Source organism: Chamaea fasciata, unplaced genomic scaffold (genome assembly GCF_029207755.1).
Source record: "Chamaea fasciata isolate MVZ Bird 193981 ecotype frontalis unplaced genomic scaffold, bChaFas1.0.hap1 SCAF_10, whole genome shotgun sequence".
Classification (NCBI taxonomy): Eukaryota; Metazoa; Chordata; class Aves; order Passeriformes; family Sylviidae; genus Chamaea; species Chamaea fasciata.
The window spans coordinates 24,259,783-24,276,455 of NW_027094095.1; the positions used below are offsets into that span (position 1 = coordinate 24,259,783).

The 16,673-nt window shown below is 42.9% G+C and overlaps 1 protein-coding gene across 2 annotated transcripts; it reads right to left on the reverse strand.

Moving 5' to 3' along the window:
- Window positions 1–16: 16 nt before the first annotated feature.
- EFCAB14 (EF-hand calcium binding domain 14) lies at window positions 17–16,358 on the reverse strand. Of its 2 annotated transcripts, none has more exons than XM_066192769.1 (11): window positions 15,981–16,358; window positions 14,866–15,014; window positions 11,714–11,859; window positions 10,012–10,110; window positions 8,174–8,284; window positions 7,274–7,354; window positions 6,204–6,395; window positions 5,452–5,532; window positions 4,542–4,611; window positions 3,561–3,692; window positions 17–2,722 (listed from the first exon to the last, which is right to left on the reverse strand). In XM_066192769.1, the coding sequence occupies exons 1-11, from the start codon at window positions 16,154–16,156 to the stop codon at window positions 2,547–2,549; spliced, it is 1,413 nt and encodes a 470-aa protein (XP_066048866.1). In that variant the 5' UTR covers window positions 16,157–16,358; the 3' UTR covers window positions 17–2,546. The 2 variants fall into 2 exon arrangements, with proteins under 2 accessions (XP_066048866.1, XP_066048865.1); XM_066192768.1 differs by having other exon boundaries at window positions 4,500–4,611.
- Between the last annotated feature and the right edge of the window lie 315 nt (window positions 16,359–16,673).

Below are 16,673 nucleotides of genomic sequence, written 5' to 3' on the forward strand. Positions count from 1 at the left end.
CGGCGGGAGCCGCACGCTGGAAAGGAGCTTTTATTGAGACAAAAGTCGCGTTACATGATGGAGCGCCGCGGAGCGAACAAGCGCGGTGGGCACGGCCCCGCTCCCCGCGCAGGTCGGTAACCGCGGGGAGAGGTACACAGTGGTCACCCAACATAGCTCTTTTCCTGTTACAGTTTGCTCTCACTACTTCATTGCTTTTTTTAACTCAGATATCGCCTTTTTCTCAAGGACTTGCTGCCCAGAGCACCCAGCTGCCCCGCGGGTATCCCACCAGCAGCTGCACGAATTAGGGCAGGGAGGTGATCCGGACGAGTGCATTTACTACACTCACGGCTTTTCATCTGCACTGTGAATTAACACGGGAGAGGAACCCTGCCCACAGTCACGGCTTTGGGAAGCATGCGGGATGGACAGCAGTGGGTACCAGATACAGGGACGGGACCGGTGCTCCCAGCCTGCAGCACACAAGAGACCACTGTACTTAGGGATGCTCGGATTTTGTCTAATTGACAGCACAAGCCCATCCTACAAGTGACCACAGCAATTAGCCATCGACTGTGCCCTCGACATGCAAGTTAAAAAGCAGCCCTGGGCAGCCGTGTCCCAGCTGAGCTCCCTGGGCACAGGCAGAGGACTCGGGCAGTGGAACAGCACACATCAGGTCGAGCTGGCATTTTCACTACTGCTGCTGAAGAGCCTTCTAAAAGTAAAGCAAACTGCAACAAAACACTAAAAGATTCACAAGGAGGTTCACCATAATCTTTTAAAATTTTAAGGTAAAGTCAAATTTCATACAAATAAACTTCCAAAAATATTTTGCAAACTCTGGCATATGGCTATGATACAGTATGTACAAATAAAATATCAGAATGGTTACATTTTATTGCTTTTTTTCTTTATTTGGTTAAGGAATATACAGTAGTGTATAAAATGGGAAGTGGCAAGAAGCAAGTGTTGGCTTCTTGCCCTCTCTAAAGCCAAGGTTGGTTGATTTTGTTTTTAAATACGGCATTTTCAAACGTCACATCAAAAGCATTTTGGTACTGCGTGGCATCTGCATTACCCAAACAGGATAGAAGAGCAACAGGGAAAGAAGCCTAGGAAATGGGTAACAGGGCTCCATTTTGTACATTCCTTTGCTGATTCATACTTCCAAAATACAATTACTGATAAAACATCCAGTCTAAAGTTATATAAAAGTCAACAATTACAAATGGACTTCCTCAGAAGCTGATGTTTCAGCGAGGTGGGCAACTTCAACTCACTAATCATGCAAAAAACTCTTAACAAGATCAGTGATATTTGTGAGCAGAATCACCCAACTTGGCCCTGATCCAGCATGCAAGAGAGAATCCCCTCTGCAAAAGTGATTTTCCTATGTTCCAGAAGGTAATAAATACACTCTGTGTTTAGATCCACAAGTATTAACAGATCTTTAAGTTCCTCTAGTAAGGAAACTTCACTTACAAACCATGTGTCAGTACACAATGATGATGCCACTGCACATGCCTCCACAGCTTTATACATCCTTCTGTTGGCAAGAAGACAAAAAAATAAAGGTACCAAGAAGGGATCACTATCACAATAGTCAGGAAAGAGCTCACGACTCTCCTCTGGGCCTTCCTACCCGCTCACACTCCTGGAGTGTGTCAGAGCAACACTGAGAAATTAACTGCTCAGGTGCTGCTCAGCAAGCTGCACTATAGGCTTTTACCTCTTAAGCATCTATTAAAGCTATTAAATACGTTCATTTAAAAAAAAATAAATAGACAGGCTCATCTCACAAAATATAATCTGAATGCAACACAGCAAAGCCTAAAGAATGCCGAAGTGAAAACCCAAGCACTTGGTAAGTTGATTGCTCCTGTAGGCTCATGATATAAAAACACTTTCAACTCTTCCCTTCAAAAATACATCCTGCTATAGATGGGCATGACTTACCCCTCCTGCTTTCCTCTGACTGGGCCCAAATTTGTTCATGGATATCCTTAGGAAAAATAAAAAGTTTAGCTGAAGCTCTTAAACCCCTATTCCAGGCTCAGTCTCTCATTATAAACAGCTACTACCAACACAGCCCCTGACACAATTTCTCCTTAAATATGCATAATTTGCTCTATCTCAAATATTTACAAGCAGAAGCAGCCCATCTTCACAAGACAGATTTTCCTTCTGCTCTACATAAAGTGCAGCTCTCTAATTTAAGGCAAATTTCAGTGAAATACAAAACCATAGTTTTATTTTAGTATGTACACATTTTAAATTATAACCAATAAACTCCCTTGATAAGGAAATAACGAGAGGAAAATGTTTCCAAGTTTGGGATTTTTCTGGATTTAACGAAGTCCCAATATTATGTCCTACTGACATATAAATCTGTAAATTTCTTTTCAATAAATGCAACTGAAAAAGAGAGGTGGCAATGTGTACAGTAATTTAGCTCCAAAGATCAGTAAAACACTGGGAAAGTGCAGCCATAGTTTTTCATGTCTTGTAGCTTCTGTTAGCTACAGTAACATCCACCAACATCACATTTCTAAATATATACCCTATACACCTAATGCTAATCTCAGTTCTTTCAGTGTGTATTTCTCATCTCCATCAGTATCAAACTCCTTAAAGCTCTGTGATTCTTGGGCTGTGGAGCCAAGCAGCTTTTGAAGATCTTTGTATGAGAGTTTTCCATCAGCATCCGCAGGTGCTTTTTCAAACAGTTTCTGAAGATCTGTAAAGAGAACAAGGATTGAGAAACAGCTCCTTTAAGTCCACAGGAATATCCTGTAAGCTGCTTTCCCAGTTTTACAGCACTGTCTCTTGGTACCCAGTAATTACATACAGCATCCCTGAGTGAGGAGTTTGCCTCCTATGTTGTCACAAGCTGCTGGTAACAGTTTAGTAGAAAAAAAAGCATGAACATTTCTGGATTAAATTGCACTAAATCTGAAGAAAGTAATCCCTATTTCTGGCCACAACTAACAGCCCATTTTACAACCACTAACTGCATACAGATGCAGTTATCCCCCACAAAAGCAAGCTCTGAATGACTGTTGCTATACCAACAGGACAGATGATATAAAGGGAAAAGTGTCTATTCACTTCCTGATGGAAAGAGTTGCCCTTTCAGGAGCTGAAGAGACTGAACAGCAAGATCCAGAAACCATTCATCTGACCAGGCAGTGTTCTCTTGGAAAAAAAAAATACAGAACAGAAAAAAGCCCCAGAACATACACACTCATAGCTACTTCTTTTCCCTTCAGCATGTTAATTATGCCCTTGACTTCTCCCCCAGTCTCTGGGGCACTCAGTGTAATACTTTGGTACTCAAAACAATTATAACTCACTAATAATGCACATTCCTGCTTAAATCTCAGTTTCTTTTCTTTTACATGCTATTCTTTCCCTTCAGTTTTTTTCTTAATTGCTTTCTTAAAAAAAACCAAACAAACTCAAAGTCCTCAAGCTTTTAAAACGGACTTCACATCTCCCAGAATATTTATACTTATCTTCTCCTAAACACTTAAATGAAATACTCATAAGAAAAGGTCAGCCTAAAAAGGACATACCTTCAATGCTGGAAATTCCTGGTAAGGACAGATGGCTCAGTTGCCCTTTTCTCTCTGCGTTGTCACCAGCTGACCTTGAAGTCACCCTTGAAAGGTCTGTGGGCTTTGCTGTAGTACTCTGACTACTTTCAACTGTTACAAAACAATTGCTATTAGTTTTACTAATTGCACAGAATTACAGCTAGCAAAGCCAAACAAAAATCCAATAAAACTGATTTTTTTTAATCACAGTAGTTGTATGGGATAAGAATGCTGCAGTATTTTAGAATGCAGCAGTGCTGTCCCTTTTTGCTTTAATTTAAAGAACAGTTTTGGGACAGTCACACATCTTCCATTCTGTACTAGGAGGTGTGTGTTTGTAAACTCCCATAAAAAGAATGACTTGGGAATATTTTCTGCTCCCCACTCTTGAGGGTGCTGAAGAAGCTTCATTAAGCAAATTACATCAGCCCACCTGGGTTGCTTTCACCTTATCAATACCAATATTCCCCAACAGCTAAATTGCCAAGCTCCTGCTTGGAATGAACAAGCAGCACAGTTCTATTGTAATGAAGTTTTTAAAAATCTGATGGTCAGCAGAAGTGCAGAACTGAAGTCAGCAGAGGCAGAGACCTTTCCTCTCTGTTACACTCTACATTTTGAAAAAGCAAAACCAGATGTTACTGGGTTTTATAAAGTTCTACAGTTAATCAGTGCATGCCTTCAAACACCAGCCATCAATCCACACGAATGGTGCCGTACACATTTTAAGTCACCTTCAAATTTTGGAGTCATGCAGAGTTTTCTGTTTTAGCAACATCAGTTTCCTACTGCTTTAACTAAAAAACCTTCATCAAAATCTTAAGGAAGAGTCTAAATTATCCACCTTCATTAGTTACTCTTTGAATTACTCCAGGGGAACCTCCAGGTTTATGCATTACTGTTACCAGACATTCTTACCATTCTTTGATGCCTCAATGGGTCTGTCATTTTCTGACTTGCCTGTGATAGCACTGATCAGCTGAAGAGTCTCTTTTAGTTTTGATACCTGAGAATCTCTAGTTCCTGCTTCCTGCATATGTACAGAAAAAAAAAAATCTTAAATTGCACCCCCTTCAGTAGATGTAGAAGACCAGAAGAGGTAGTAATTTAAAATATATCAGCACTTTTGACTGACTTTGAGTTATCCAGGCTGATCAAGTTTAAAATTATAAACAAGATTTAAACTCAATAAATAAATAAACAAACAAATAATCTATGGGAAGATACAATGAAAAAATTCACATGGTCTGTAGGAAAACAACAGAAGGAGTACCTCAACCTGAAAAACAGGCAATTATTTTGCATACATGCATTTTAAAAGAATCTGATCTTTACTTTCTGTATTTCCTAGAGAAAAGAGCAAGACACTGGAAAGCTGTAATATAAAACAATCAAGTATCCTTGGAGTGAACACTTATGCATTAATTAAACTGCTTCACTGTCTCAAAGGTTTGTGTGCAGTAGTGAATACCTTTGTGCAGGAGCCACTGCATCTCTATTAAAGTAAAAACCCCATATTTTTTTAATCTGCAGCTCTCTTTCATTGGTACATTCCAGATGACAGGTTGAGTTCACATCAGTAGAAGCCCAGAACCGACAGTGCAGCCTGTTTGCTCACCCACCTTCTTTCCAGCAGATGGAAACTAAATTCAGCAGCATCCCCTCCTATCCCCAGCCCACAATTTGGTCATTCAGTTAAACTCATTCCCAGCCAGTGACCGACCATTACTGAGAGGGGCTTTCAGCAAGTCCTTGACTCCACTAGTGCCTCTTTGCAGACCTTTGCTCAATTAAGGTCCAATTAAAACATCTTTATAAAGACAATTACATGCTCCACTAATCCAGTGTAATTTGTATTTCCTTACTTTACCTTCAGTTCTTTATTTGACTGAGTTTCAATATCTAGTTGATCTTCATTTTCCACTTTTAGAGAGGTAGTTGCATCATTCCCCTACAGAAAAAACAGAGCCGTGTTTATTCATGTTCTTTTTATTTTCTACAACAGCTTCTTTCCTTCAAATTTGGCAGACATTAAGCAGAGAAAAACCAGGGCAGACACACTGTAGAATAAACATGAAGTCATATAAATGGGTAATATAATTTACCACAGCAACGTCAGCATGTTCCTTTATTGTTAAACATACAGAACATGTTCTCACAGACTGGCCCCAGTGTGGCAAATAGAAAACACTGGAAGAACTTATGAACTTATTTAGGAGGTTTTTTTTTATTATTGGGGTTTTTCAGAATTTAACCACTGTTGAACAAATGCAGAGTCCCACTTAGCTCCTCAGTGGGTCTTAACAGATCTATGCCAGAGTGATTCCTAAAACATAGCTCAGTTTGTGAATCCTACCTCATAAAGCACCCACCCAACTCTTAAATGTCACAGTGTTTAGGACACTTTCCTGTAGATACTGCAGGAAAGAAATTAAATACTGCTTCTGAGACACTCTTAATGCAGGTTATCTGTTCAGGAACAAATTCCAGCCTTTTATAAACCAACTCCTAAGCATCTCAAATTTCACTCTGACGTTTTCTTTAGTTAGGTCTGAAAAGCTGCATCTGGAGTGTAGAGGAAGCAGTAGCCTGAGGAGACACCCTGAGCCATCAAACACTTACCAGGATGGCAGAGGAGTTCTCTTTTTTGTCCAGGTTTCTCACAACCAGGGGAGAGTTTTCCAACAGCGAAACTTTCCGGCTGAGGTTGCCAATGGCTGAATCCACATTTAGAAGCTTGATGTCATTCAACTTCTGGTACAACACTACAGTATTATTTAGCTGTTCCAAAGCTGCATGTAGTGCCTGGCTTTCCTGAAATATCAACAGAGCACGTGTCAGTTTACCCAACCTCTGCAGCAACTCCTGCTATTAACAACAAGATTGACCCAGTTTTACTGGGCAGACTTCAGGCTGGCTCTCCACTGACACCACTGAAAACATTCAACTGGAAGCTTCCAGAAAGTTATTCCAACTTTCTGAAAGTTTGAAACAGATTCTTCCCCAGGGCTAGCCTCTTTGTTGTTAACATAATCACTTCAGCTGTGCGATGAACACAGAAAGCCTATTCATCTCATTTTCCGGGTCAAGCTTTGTAAGCACAACAAAGATTTTTCCCAAGAAACCATGTACCAGGCATATTTATATACAGGATTCATTTTTGAGGAAAGTATTGACTGTATTAAATGTAAGTAAGTGAATCATTCTGCTCCAACCCATTCAGCTAAACACCTACACATTAGTCTTTTTCTTTTTTTTTTTTTTTGCTGCTGAATTACTGCCTTCCACACCTCATTACACTGAGGGTGACTCAGTACAAGCCACTCCCAAGTTTGCTCAAATTAGCAAGTACCTGCCATAAAATGCACTCTACTAAAAGCCTCTAACTTATTTTCATTTACTTTAGCAAAGCACACCTATAATTTGTCAGATATTGCTTTCACTCTTTTTACTCCTCACCCAATCAAAACACAAAAAAACCCCCCACTCTCAGACCAGGGCACTTTCCTGTTTGCACATACACAGGAACAAACTATTGCAAAATTATCTTATGATTTGCATTAACGCATGCTATCTGCATTGTCTGGATAAAAAAACGTATTTTTTGCACAATACAGTACTGCAAAACACATGGCTAAGATACATATCCGTGACACTTGTACCAAAATTTCTTATGCAAGGGAGAAAAATACCTTTTTGCAGTATTCTGTCTGATTTCCCTCAGTCCTTGGCACAACAGTGGAGGGAAGTGAAGGCAGCTGTTTTAATTCCTTCTAAGGAAAGAAGTAGAAAATTGTGTTACCAAATCCCTGTGAATAAGTGTTTAACAACTGGCAGACTGCAGCTAAGGATGTTTTGCTACAATTACAGTCACTCAGGTCTGCTGTGCATGCAGTATTTTAACTAGGCTAATAGTTTTCTCTTTCAAACACATAAGGGCCAAATTTATTTTCATTAAACCCTCCTAATTAACTCTTCTCCATTTAATGAAGTATTATGATACACATTTCACTGCTACCATACACACTGCCATTATCTGCAATGTTTTTAAAGCACCCACTGACTGAATCAAGCTTTATTATGTGTCTAATTCAGATTTTATCTGCAAGAATTCTTGTACCGTAGTTCAGCTGAAAAACTAATTATTGGCTCAGTTTGTTAACCCCAAGTGAGAGGTCAGGATAAATACAGTGAGTAGTTTCTGCTGAAGGCAGTCAGTAATTTCATCCTTAAATAGATTCTTAATTCAACCAACAAACTGTCTCAATTTTCTGACATCCCCAAACTAAAACAGTGCTGACAGTTACCAGAAGCAGTACCCTGCATCACACAGGAGCATTTCCCAAGGGCCCATATCTGTGGAACAGGAAGCAAAAATATGCAGGAGAGAAAGAGTAGAAAGGAACAATTCTTGCTCCAGAGAAACAAATACTTGGTACCATACAGATGTCACACAGGGATTAGAAGATTAACTAATTAATGCCCCAACCTACTGAAACCTCATAAGTATTTCAAAGGTAAGTGGCAGAACTCCAAGCATTTCTTTAACTTGCTTCATATTAGGCAGTGTTAAAGCAGTGCATTTTTCTTACCACATCATTCTGGAGTATTTCTATGGATTTCTTGTATTCCTCAATAGCTGTCTGTATATTTTCAACATCATGAGCCACACTGGTAAGGGTGCTACCTATGTTGGCTACAGTCTGCAATAAAAAAGATGACAAATCTCAGCCTTCCTCAAACTGCACTGTCCCAAAGTACCAATCAGCAAAACAAAATGTTTTGTTAGTGAAGCTGCAGGCAGACTGCCACAAAATCATGCACACGAGTTTGAAGAATTTGGATTTTTTTTTTTTTCCACTCAAAACTACAAATTATACCCAAAGCAACCTCTGCCCTGGAGGCCTTCAGGACACCTCTAGCATCCTTTACCAGCATGAACAAAAGCCACTGCCCAAGAGGAATTCCCTCAGTAATTCTTCAGGATTTTAACACTAGCAGGCATCCTTATTTCCAGGAATGGCACTGACAAGGAAAAAGGCTCAAGAAAACCAAATCTCACATAAGAAATGCAGTCTTGTCATAGGATCGCTTAGGTTGGCAAGGACCTCTAAGACTGAGACCAGCTGTTAACTCAGCAATGCCAAGTCCACCATTAATCCATGTCCCCAGGCTCCTATCCACATCCTTTAAATACCTCCAGAGATGGCTACTCCAGCAGCTCCCTGTGCAGCCTACTCCACTGTTTGACAATCCATTCAGTGAAGAAATTTTTCCTGTTATGCAATCTAAACCTCCACTGGCAGAGCTTTAGGTTATTTCCTCTTGTCCTCTCACTTGTCACTTGAGAGAAGAGCCTGATCCCATCTGGTTGCAACCACCTTTCAGGGAGTTGTAGCAAGTGATAATAAGGTCCCCCCTGAGCCTCCTTTTCTCCAGGCTAAACACCCCCAGCTGCTCCTCATCAGACTTGTGCTCCAGACCCTTCCCCAGCTCCACTGCACCTCTCTGGACACTCTCCAGCCCCCCAATGGCCTTCCTGAACTGAGGGGCCCAGAACTGGACACAGGATTCGAGGTGTGGCCCCAGCAGTGCCCAGTACAGGACAGTCACTGCCCTGGTCCTCCTGCTAACAACATGCCTTCAGACTTGCTTCTGACCAGGACACAGTGAAAATCCAGCCTGCTTGTTAGCAGCAAATAAGGAGCTTAGGAAACAGCTTTGTACTCCCAGAAAAAGAAATCCTGGCAGCCCCATCAGCCAAACCACACTCATTGCTTTGCATATCATTAGCTTGTTGATTGTACATTAATTTTGTAGGGAGAGGAAATGAGATGTGGAAACCCATAATGCCACAAAGGCTGGACTAACATTAGGTGTTAGCACAGCATAAATGTTTATTGCTAAATAAACTGAACTGCCATGGAAGAACCAGGCAAGTTTCAACAAGCCATTCTTTCAACCAAAATAAACAGGACAGTTCTTTGGTAAGGAATGCTCAGAAAGGCACACACGAAGACATTGCAGTAATAGAAAGCAATGCACTTCCTTTTCCAATTAAAAAAGCTAAACAAACCACCTATTTGCAGGCAGCTATAAAAGTGCAGAGAGACTTTTTCCAAGTGTCTCACACAATATTAAGATTAGCAACTTGAAGGAAAGTAACCAGAAAGATCAGCTCCAAGGTACCCGTGGGACAGCATAATACAAACAAATGCATCTCCAAAAGGGATAAACAAGGTTTGTAAATTTTCTACGTGCCACACATTACCATAGGACCATACAATTTATGAAGTCAAATTTTAAAGACAAGTGAAGTAAATATTCCTTTTGACTCAGGCAGCTCTTGCTGTCAGCGCTGTCCTCAAGAGCCCAGCTGCAGCTTAAGACACAGAACGTATTTAGCTATAGCCACATTTACAGTACTTACCTTCTGAAGTTTCTCTACTGTGAGGGGAAGAGAAATCAGGTCAGCAGCAGATTTTATATTGTTTTTGAGATGATTTACTGTTGAGGTCAATAGTGATATCTAAAACCAAAAAGAAGTACTTAGAATTAGGCAACATAATTCTGATTCTCACCTCCCCCAATACTGATGGCTTAATGTGTAATATTAAAACATAAGGCAATACAAAATTATACATGTACACACAAAACCCACCCCTCTCTCTAGGTTAGAAGTCTGCCTAGGCTACATTAAAAATATTCTGCCTCTTGCAAAAGAGCAAGTTTTTATTTAACTATTGTTTAAAACCAAATGAAAGCCACAGAAAACCTGTCTTTTCAGTAAGGTACCCTCAGCCAGTTTTACATGCATGGTCTTAGAGATAGGCTGTTGCCCAAGAAAGACTTTAAAAATTGTGCAAGAAGTCTTGATGTGGAGGAAACCATCACCCACTTTCGTATTTAGCAATGAAACCTGCCTGGCAAAACCCAGAAAAGCCATGCGACCTCTCCAGCTGAATGATGGGCAAGGAAGTTGTGCCTCTCATCCAAACCCTCTGCTACACAAGTAGAACAGAGACTAAAATCCACTTTCATCTGGTTAAAAAACGAAGTTGTTTTGCAAGGTGAGGAAAAGATCCTAATTTTATATTAGGTCAATGTTAATCAGCTGGTATACAGACTCTCTAGCTCACAGCTGTGAACACTGGCTGAGATTATTCCCAGCAGCACATCCCAACAATTCACGGATAAAAAAAAACAGCAAGGAAATTTTGATCCCCACAAGATCTGGTTCAAGCTGTAACCAGACCCTGAAGTAACCTGAGGGCCTGCAAGAACCATGTCCAAGTATCTTTAACAGCCAGGTGCAGACAAGAGCATTTTAAAAGTCTCATGAAGAGCTTGAATAACTGCGGCTAAAACAGTGAGCTGCTAAAGAAAGCAAATCAAATTTTCAGATGTGCCCCACATGAGACTGAAGAAAAATCAATCTAGGCAGGCACCTCAGTACTGTAACAAATTAAACCAGAGCACCTGGGTCAAGAAGAGTCCCCCACAAACACCTCTTGATACATTCACTGTGAGCAGCTCTGAACTTTTACCCTCCAGGGCAGAAATTTCAGTAAAAGCCTTGCTGGAACCTTCATTTGAAGTGTGAGTTAATAGAGCAGCTGAGCAAAGAGCTCTCTGGTAAGTGGCTTAGTTTTAGCCCCATCAACAGTGCCAAGATTTACTCCAGCTCAGAGACTGAATGTGTGTTAGCAGGGTTTATATTCCCAGGACGCCAGGTCTTAGTTTGTAGCAACAGGAGCTTGCTCTGAGTGAAGTAAATCTTTTCCACGTTTACAAAACGCTCTCAGAAATTTGAAATGTCAAATCTCTCATCATAAACATCACAACTATTTGGCAGAAAAATTAAGAACTGCACAGTTCTCGGGTTCTTTAAATTCTGCCTGAACTCCCTCCACCAGTTATGCAATTTTTCCTCCTGTGATCAGTCTCCAGCCCAGCTGGATGCTCAAGCTGTTTTCTGCTTGTTTATAATGAGGTTTATACCCTATTTGAACTTTAAAAATAAAAGCTACGTATATGGTCACAGAAATCCTTAGATAAAATTAATTTCCATTAAAAAGAATTGAATGGAGTATTTTATTATTTTTCAAAACCAAGGACTGATCTCCTCTCACCTGTTTATTGATCTCTGTGATATTTATCCAAATTTTACTCAGCCCCAGTTCTCCAGTCTCAATTTGTTCTAGCTGCTTTTGATTTTGCACCAAATCGTCATTCAGTTTAGGAATTTCTTGGAATGATGTCTTTTGATTAGATTCCACTAAAAGAATGAAAAAAATAATTAAAAGCCAGCCAAAACAAAAATCCAGGTAAACAACATTAAAAGGCATTAAAAAAATTACAGACAGCAACATTTACAACAGTGAAAGAAGGCAATAACAGTTTCTACATACAGGTTTATTGCCAGTCTGGATTCAGAAGCATTTGCTCAGAATGACAGCTATTTTTTGTTTTAAGAGTACCAATATCTGCAGAGAGAACCCAGAGAGAATGTACTAAATTTAACACTTTGCATAGTCCTGTCATTCTGGCAAACCTCAGTAGGTCTTTATTTAGTGCAGTTATTTTGCATTACCTCCACAGGGGAACATGAAATAGTAATGGGCCTGTGAGTAAGAGCTGCCAACAGTCCCAGGGCAAAGGAGGCAGGTGAAATGAACCTCAGTGCCCTTTTCAAACCTGCAGAGGGGCTGCTGAAGATGAGGTGAATTCCAAGGAGGTTAATGTAATTAGTTGCTCTGTGTGACAGAAAGATAACTGAAAAAATAATGTATAAGCTTATACACTAATGCCTGTTGGTAAACAAACCAGTAAACAAGGTCCCTGGAAATTAAGTCAGTTATTACTGCAATTAATACTACAGGAAGGGGGAAACACGCAGCTCAAAGCAATTCCATGGGCCTCAGAAATGCAGTTCTTCCAGATCTGCAGTGACTAAGCTGTTTAGCTGTGCCATGAGGCAATCCTAAATCCCTAGGTGTGAGAAACAAATAAGCAAAGGTTTTTGAGATGAAGATGACAGAGTTCTCCAAAATCTGCATGTCCACCCTGTAAGGCAGCACTGGAAAGGTCCACACCAAACTGTCATGGTTCAGACCAGACTGCCAAGAGCAGTGGGACCTGTGGGATGTGTAGCTGGCAGATCCCAGGACAAATTTCCATGTGTGACCCATCCAGTCAAAAGGAGAAGCCTGTGGAGTGGACGCCCAAACACACAAAACTGGAAAGCTGGGCATATTCAGAAACCCACCTCACTTCTCTTTAAGCAAGTTCTAAAAATACTTTCTAGGTGCAAAGGAATCTGAACTGGACCACCCAAGGTCCAAAAAACACTTCTGGGTAAGTAAGACCTTGAAAGGTGTTTTTAGCCGAAACAAATTTGGCTAAAAACCTAATTTGGGCATTTGACACAAGCAGCTCACACTAAATCACGTTTTCATAGGCTCTTGTAGACAAATAATTTTCCATTTTGCCACTCTCACTGTGAACAGTGGGACTCCACTTGAAGAGTTTTTTGCAGCACAAGGAAGGTTAAATGCCAAATGTGTTCTTAGCATCATTGCTAACAACTGAAGAGAAAACATTACGTGGAATCCTCCTACTCCAAACATCCTTGATACAAAGATGTCTTGTTTATAAAAAGCGCTCATCCCATGCTCAGTTTGTGCAATGGATGGCAGAACACATCAAACACTGCCACAAACATCTGCTCTTATTGGGAAAAAAGCCTGGATGAAGATTCAGAGAAAGGTTCCTTTTCCAAACTTGCTGTACAAATGGGTCACCTGCCTTCGTTTCTCTGTTCACCCACGCATTTCACCAAGGCAAAACATTACCTTTGGAAACCAGGTTGTTCTTGCTGCCTGCTTTTTTTGTTGTTGTATTTAAATGCTGTGCCTCATTATGAGGCTCCCATCCAACTCCTTAAATGCACAGCTTTTCTATCAGAGCTATTATGAAGGAAACAAGCCCATCAATAATTGCCAGACAGGGAGAACAACAGTCAGGGAGAACAGCTGCTTTAACAAAGAGGTCTGTGTTGAACAGGAATGATGAAACTTAACTACACCAAAGCCAGCAAATGCTGCCTCGTGCAAAAGTTTTACCACCAGCACACCCTTAAAGGAGAGCAGTGCACAAAGAGCAGCACTTGCTGACCCAGAACACAGAAACAGCCACTGCAGAGCTGCTGGGAACACTCACAGCCACAAAGCAGCACCTGGAACTGAAGGGATCCTCCAGAACAGGCAGACAGCAACTACAGCTAACTTTCAGAGTTCAGTATCAGTTAATACAAAAGCACACCTATCAGCAATTCTCTCACACCCAGCCAGCCTGTTCCACCTTGGCAGACAACTCCCCACCTCACAGGCCTGAGCAGGAACACCCAAACACCAACAGCAAAGAATTTCTACACACACTTCCTCAATGCCTCTTTTACGACAGGCAAGACAACACCTTTGCTTACCTTTTTCAATCCACACGGGATTTTAAACACTACTAACATCAGGCACCAAAACACACCTTGTGCCTAGAGGTGAGGTTCAAAGAGCCAAGAGCATACCTTACATGCACGTATCACCATTTGTAATACCTCAACCTACAGAAGTTATATGGAAAATCTTGGCATGAAAATCTTGACATGGATGGAGGAAATCTGAGCTTTACAAGCAAAACACTTCATCTTAAATCCACACTTCAAAGTGTTAAACATATTAACTCTACACCATACGTAACCCAATGTAAAAGTTGAACAACAACAGGCCAGTGAAGCAAGAAAAACATTCAGAGGATACAGAGAGAAAATACAGTACTGAAGCAACATTCAAACTGCAGTAATTCCATAGCAAGTATCAGAGGTTTTAGAAGAGTTCAAGACAAGAATATAATTTTTCTTATTTTTTTTTTTTTTTCAGAATTCCCTAGACTACTTTGACAGGTCTCATCAGAACTTTTTAAACAGGGTCTATCTTTGGAAGAGAGCGCTCTGAAGACCAAAGTAAGGAATTTTCGAAATGTATATACAAGCAACTACAGGCCCACCCAGTCTAGTGTCCCTGCTCCTCAGAAGACACAGGGCAGACAAGAATATTTATTACATTCACCTCAGACTTGCTAAGTCTCTGTGTTCTTGGCTCAGACTACTCCTCAATTCAGATGTTATTTATCTACTCAGTATTTTCACACTTTGACTGAGCAGGCAAGCAACTAAAGCTCTTCATATAGCCGAAAGAAAATGTGAAATAGTAGTTACATTCATACTTACTAGTTCGAAACTTCTCCTTTATTGCATCCAAATCCTCCTTGAGGGCGACCTGCATCCAGACTAAGCCAACACACGCGACCACACAAGCAGCAAGAATGACAAACGCACACAAAGGGTAACAGAACCTGCAGCATCGCAGGTAGTCTCCCCTGCAGAAAACAAAGGAACAGCTTGTGAATATACAGCAGTGCCTAGAAAAGTGTTGTTTTAAATGCTGTTCCAGCAAAGTAAGGGACAGTGTTGTAACAGCACACGCTTCAGCTAACAAGGGCTAACAAAGAGCGTTTTTGGGACTACATAAGGCTATAAAGTCAGGTCAGGGCTGTTACTGTCTATTCAGTTTATCCTCAGTAGGCAACATCTAGCATATTTAAAAGCAGCTGTCAGGTTTCCTTTACTAAAATATCCTGCTCTGCTCACATAAACTTATGTCAGGCACATCTGCCTGGTAGCTTGAAAAACACGCTTCAAGAAAAGGCATTACCATAACGTTACGACAAGTACTTCTAGAGCGTTCTAAATTGTGAAAGCCCAAGTTTCCCTGAGACATGCCTACTTTCAGGTATGCACAAAGGCCCATTATTAATACTGTTACTTAACTGAAAAGCTTATTTACTGGCAAAACACAGCACGTCCCCGAGAAAACCAGCACTGAGCCGGCTTGCAGGACGGTGCCACGCTGAGTACACACACACACACACACACACGTGTAACTGCGCCCAGCATCCCCAGGAGCTGCCCCCAAGTTTAGTCCACGAGGACTTGTGCAGCGTTGAGCACAAAACAGAAGAAAAAAAAAAACCAGAAGAAAAAAGCCAGGGGATGGTCCAGTGAGAGCTGTTCCTGGCCATGGCCGGGAGGTTGGAACTAGACGATCTTTAAGGTCCCTTCCAACCTAAGCCGTTCTGCGACTCGGTGATACTTGTATCCCCAGACAGGCGACCTGGGGGGTCGGACACGCTCAGTGCAGCTCCGGGTGTCCCCCGGCAGTCCCCAGCCTCACACACCCCCTTCCACCCCCGGCTACGGACGGGACGCTGAAGGCAGCGCAGCCCGGCCGCGGAGCCGGGGCAGGACGTGTCCGAGCAGGGCCCCGCGCAGCGCCCGGGACTCACTTTCCGCAGCGGCCCCGCGCCCCTGCGAACTCGTCCTCGTCGGAGCTGGACTCGGAGTCGGAGGCGGGCGGTTCGGTGCGCAGCAGCCGGTGGCCCGAGCCCTTCTTGGCGGGCTTCTTCCTGCGGCCGTCGGCGGCCAGGCCGATGAGGGCGTTCAGCTCCTTCCGCTTCTTCATCCTCTTGTGGGGCGGCGGCGCGGCCGGCGGCTGGCTTCCGCCTGCCTCCTCTTCCTCGGCCGCCGCCGCCGCCAGCGCGCCCCGGCTCGCCAGCCTGCGGCCCGGCGGCGGCTACAAGCGCTCCGCGGGGCCGCGGCTGTTGCTCCCCGGCCGGCCCCGCGGTGGCTCGCCCGGCCCCGCGGCCGCCGCCCGCCCCGCCCGCGCCATGGCCGCTCGGGCCGCGCCGCGCCCGCCTGCCAGCAAGCCGCGCTGCCACTGGCCGCCGCGGGACCGCCCCGCGCGGGCCGCCCCGCGCGGGCAGGGCCGCGGGTTCGAGTCCCGCCCCCGGCGGGTGGGACGGGCGGGGAAGGGGGCGGGGAGACGCCGGGGGACTCGGCCCGGTCGCTGCTGCCCGCCGTGGCTGCGCTCCGACCCCTCGCCCACCAGGCTCGGCGGGGGCTGCTGCTCGCAGAGATAGTGGTGGCATGGAAGCGCTGTTGCCCGGCAGCTGCTTCCCCTCTACTTGCCACCAAACCGT

Coding starts and splice junctions, on each gene's coding strand:
- EFCAB14 (XM_066192768.1), bottom strand. CDS start 16,156: ATGAAGAAGCGGAAGGAGCTGAACGCCCTCATCGGCCTGGCCGCCGAC. Junction 7,355..8,173: donor AAATACTCCAGAATGATGTG/GTAAGAAAAATG, acceptor TTCTTTCCTTAG/AAGGAATTAAAACAGCTGCC. Junction 4,612..5,451: donor AGTCAAATAAAGAACTGAAG/GTAAAGTAAGGA, acceptor GTACATATGCAG/GAAGCAGGAACTAGAGATTC.